Raw genomic sequence first — 4,060 nt, 5'->3', positions numbered from 1 at the left:
TTATACTATCTGGGAGATGATTTGACTCTCTGAAGCTTCTCGTCTGCTGCAACGTCACAGTTTTTTTATAGATCTGGCCAATCTTTAATATCAAAAGTAACGTAAAGAAGTACCGTGATCAAACAATAGTAGTTCTGGAAGTTTATCTCTAAGATTGATCGAGAAGGATCCTCTCAAACAAGCAGAAAAAACGAAAAAAGATTGATACAGAAGGAAAAATAAATAGAAAAGATGGAGAGGGTGAGAGAAATCATGATTTATTGCAAATGAATTCTTAAGATTACATTCAGGAGAATGATATAATACCATCAAAACACTAGGAAACAGAAATTACAGAGTAGATATCCAAATCTAATACAAAGTTGACATAAGGAAAAAAAGCTTAAAAAAACTGAGCATGTCCATCCCAACTGCTAAATCCGCATGAAGTTGCATCTGGGAATAGAGAAAATTAATATACATGAGATCAATGGCATCTATATAAGGCAGCTGGTCTAACAGTGATAAACAAATTAATGAGGGAAATGTAAATGTAATGGAAGTAGAAATCACCTTGCTCAAGAGGTGGTTGCACATACGTCGGTTTGAAAGGTAGAATTAAGGGGTTCCTTTGATATATGGTATCCATGAGGGACCATCTCTGTCTTTGATCAGGAGCTCAGGGATCCACTGAAGGATGAGCCAGTTTGGTGGATCCTTAAGGAAGCTCTCAAACAGTGGTAAGCTGCATATCAGTGCAAATAGTCTGAGATTCTGCACCCAAGTCGGAGCATTTTCATGCTGCCCGAGAAGGTCCAATAACCACGGTAGGAGGTGCTCTCTATATTGATTAAGATTATTGGAAACGTCTGCAGAAAGATGTGCCAGGCTCAGGAATTGCAACTTATCAAGATTCTCCACCTGCTTTAACCTTGGACAATCAAGTATTGTGCAAAATTTCAGCGAGAGAAAGTTGGATACTCTTTCCAACCTCAGGTTTCTCTCGATGTAGAGCATATCAGATAAGGAGGGGAGGCTCTTGATTTCTGTCAGGTTGTGGGCGCCCACAATTTGCAAGCACTGCAAGTTGGTGGTATGCCCCAGGCCTTCCCAAAGAGCCATTAGCTCAGGACAGTCCTTTAGCTGCAGGAATTTGAGATGCGGCAGCAGCTTAGAGGCTCCTCTTACTTCATCGCCAAACTCTTCCACCACGCTAAACGACCATCAAAAAGGGGTTCATGTTGCATGTTTTTCCATCGCTAACATAAGCGCTCTCATCTCCTATCAAAAATAGAGCAAGAGAATGTAGCAGATCGTGCATTGTGCAAAAAATCTGATCTACCCCTCCAGAATCTGGTTGTAAAAGATTCCTGTAAATCAACTCTTTATAGTAATCTTCAGCTAAATCTTCTAACAATACATCTCCTTGAGATTTTACAAAACCTTCCGCCAACCAGTACCGAACAAGATCGTCATGACACATGGGAAAGTCCTCAGGATATAACGAGCAAAAAAGGAAACATTGTTTAAGATTAGATGACAAATCTTCATAGCTTAAAAATAAGACTCCTAGGAGTTCTGTTTGAAGTTGGCTCATAGACCACACATCATTTCTGAGAACGTTACTGCTTCTCTCCCTTCGACCTTAAAACTCCTGCAATAGTCTTGATTGCAAGAGGAAGACCATCACATTTGTCAACAATGTTCATCCCAGTTTCTTTTAAATTAATGATCTCTTCCTTCTCTCATCTCTAAAGACTTTTCTTGCATAACAATGCCCGGCCTTCATCACTACCCATTTTGTCAACATGGTGGACAAGTGCGCTCATATTGTTAGCCACATTTATGTCTCGAGTGGTGATCACAATCCTACCACCAACCATTGCACTTTTCAAAGGATATCTGAGCAGATCCTTCCATAATTTTGCTTCCCATATATCATCTAATACAATAACGAAGCTTCTTGAAAGGACAGAGGAAAGATAGTGCATGAGTTCAGCTTTCGTTTCAGCCTGCCCATAATTTCCACCTGCGCTCCTAATTATCTCTTTCAGCAATTTTGTCTCTGAAAAATTCTTGGAAACACACACCCATGCTCGTATAGGAAAGTTTTCTTTTATTTTTTCATCATTGTAGATATTAGAAGCAAGAGTAGTTTTGCCGATTCCTCCCATCCCTACAAACCCTAAAATCCAAATTTTTTGTTTATCTTCTTTGACTAACGAGTCCACAAGACTCTGGGTAGCCTCTTCAATTTGTGTCCCTACGATATCAGAACTGTACTCAATGGGAAAAGTCTGACGAGGATTCACTCCGCTCTCTTGGACATCTTGGTTGGTGTATTCTAGTTTAGGCAATACTGATCCATCCTCTGCAATCTCTTTCAGCCTCTTATTAAGATCTCTAATTTTGTCACCAATTTCGTAGCGGAACTTCATACAACTAAAGCAAGAAATTAAAGGGAAGGGATGGCATACCACAGAAACGGACTGATGGCTTTCCAATAATTTGCTGCCTTCGATGATACAAAGGTCGATGATTTCATCCGCATCATGCATGATATCTTTTAACTCCCTCCCCCAATTGCTGATATTTGGGTCTTCATGCCTCTTCCGCTCTGCATGTTCAAGAAAACCTCTTATCCTTTCCAGTCTCCTCTGAAGCTTCTGGAGCTCATCCTTCACTTTGAGCATGGTTGAGATCTCGCCCGCTGCGAAGCCTGCGAGTGTGTTCATGAATATTTTCACGAAAGCATCTAAGATCATTGCCATCTTTTGAGCAGGGGAGCTCTGGATACTCTTAAGAGAATTGGAAACCTATGTGTCAAGATCCAAAGCCCCTTTCTTGCATAGTAACATGAGCAAGATGGACGGCGTCGCCACAGAAAAGGGCAAAGGAAAAGGACTTTAAGGACAACTTGTTGATTAAAAAATACTTCTTCCCCCATCACCTTTTGAAAAAACAAGACGACAATTCTATAGCATCGGATTCCCCTGGGCAGCTGTATTGGTTTTATTTAATTAGTTTTTATTATGCTATGGCTGTCAGAATAATGGGCTGAGGATTTTAGCCCATGGCCCATTAACGAGCTAGAACAGCCTGCCTTGTTAATGAGTCAGAACAGAGGACCACAATTGCAATCCTCTGCTCTGGCTTTTTCAGGCGAGACAGAAACAGAGGCGCCGCGGGCATTTTGTGGCAACCCCGCGGCCACTTGAGTAGCTGTCGATCACTCTCAACCGCTGCGGAAATCGTGGCAGTGAGCCGTTCAAAAATTTTCTATAAATTTACATTCCTCTGCCACCGAGCCACCATCTCTGAGCTCTCTCCTCCCTCTCCGTCCTCCTCCTCCTCCGATGCCCGATGTGCCACCCCGGCTGAGCATCGCCTAAGATCCTTTCTCCCTCTTGATCTCTCATCTTTTCATCACTCTTTTTTTTTGGACCAAGAACCGTCGCCCCCCTTCCGCCAGACATCGCCACCGCTAGCCGCTGGATCAGCTACCTTCAGCCCTAACCAAGTGGATTAGGCCCGAAACTAAGTGGATCAGCTCAAAAGCTTAACTAGCTTTAAATTGTGTATATCTTTTTTTCTCTAAGCAAGCCCACATTTTAACTAAATCTATACCTTTTCCCTAACGATTGATCCGAACCATTTGAACTGAGCCCAAGATCAGGATCAGACCAAATCCAAACATGAGCTGAGATTCTCTCTCCTCTCCCTTTTTTTCCCTTTGACATGCTCGAGGATTCTAGTGTAAGCTCTATTCTTCTTGTAGTCGGGATCCAAGTTGATCTAGTTCAGAGACCTTAAATTGCCCTGATACTCTGGTGGTAGATCGACCTTTACTTCAACTCCAACTAGATTTGACCACTTTTTTGTTTGGTACAACGACTTTTGATCTTTACCTGACCCATTAAATACTCCTGGCTCCGACCAACCTGAGCAGTCGGACACTATCACCCGACCAACCTAATCTGGGGGCATGAGACCGTAGTGTTTAATTTTGACTTCTGAAATTATGCTAAAATTAATAATATTTTAATGATATTAGTTTTTTGATGAAGATGTAGGCAAAGCC

At 41.8% G+C, this 4,060-nt stretch overlaps 1 protein-coding gene across 1 annotated transcript; it reads right to left on the bottom strand.

The window, feature by feature from the left end:
- Window positions 1-241: 241 nt before the first annotated feature.
- LOC103707692 (putative disease resistance protein RGA3) lies at window positions 242-2,881 on the bottom strand. Its single transcript, XM_039119192.3, has 2 exons — window positions 553-2,881; window positions 242-435 (listed from the first exon to the last, which is right to left on the bottom strand). Exon 1 carries the CDS (start codon window positions 2,748-2,750, stop codon window positions 1,731-1,733), a length of 1,020 nt encoding a protein of 339 aa, XP_038975120.3. The 5' UTR covers window positions 2,751-2,881; the 3' UTR covers window positions 242-435; window positions 553-1,730.
- Window positions 2,882-4,060: the final 1,179 nt, after the last annotated feature.

This window comes from Phoenix dactylifera, chromosome 2 (genome assembly GCF_051530095.1).
Source record: "Phoenix dactylifera cultivar Ajwa chromosome 2, Ajwa_hap1_PhDact_Kaust_v1.1, whole genome shotgun sequence".
In the NCBI taxonomy this organism is placed as follows: domain Eukaryota; kingdom Viridiplantae; phylum Streptophyta; class Magnoliopsida; order Arecales; family Arecaceae; genus Phoenix; species Phoenix dactylifera.
This window is presented reverse-complemented; position numbering and strand designations above follow the sequence as displayed.

Coding starts and splice junctions, on each gene's coding strand:
- LOC103707692 (XM_039119192.3), bottom strand. CDS start 2,750: ATGGCAATGATCTTAGATGCTTTCGTGAAAATATTCATGAACACACTC.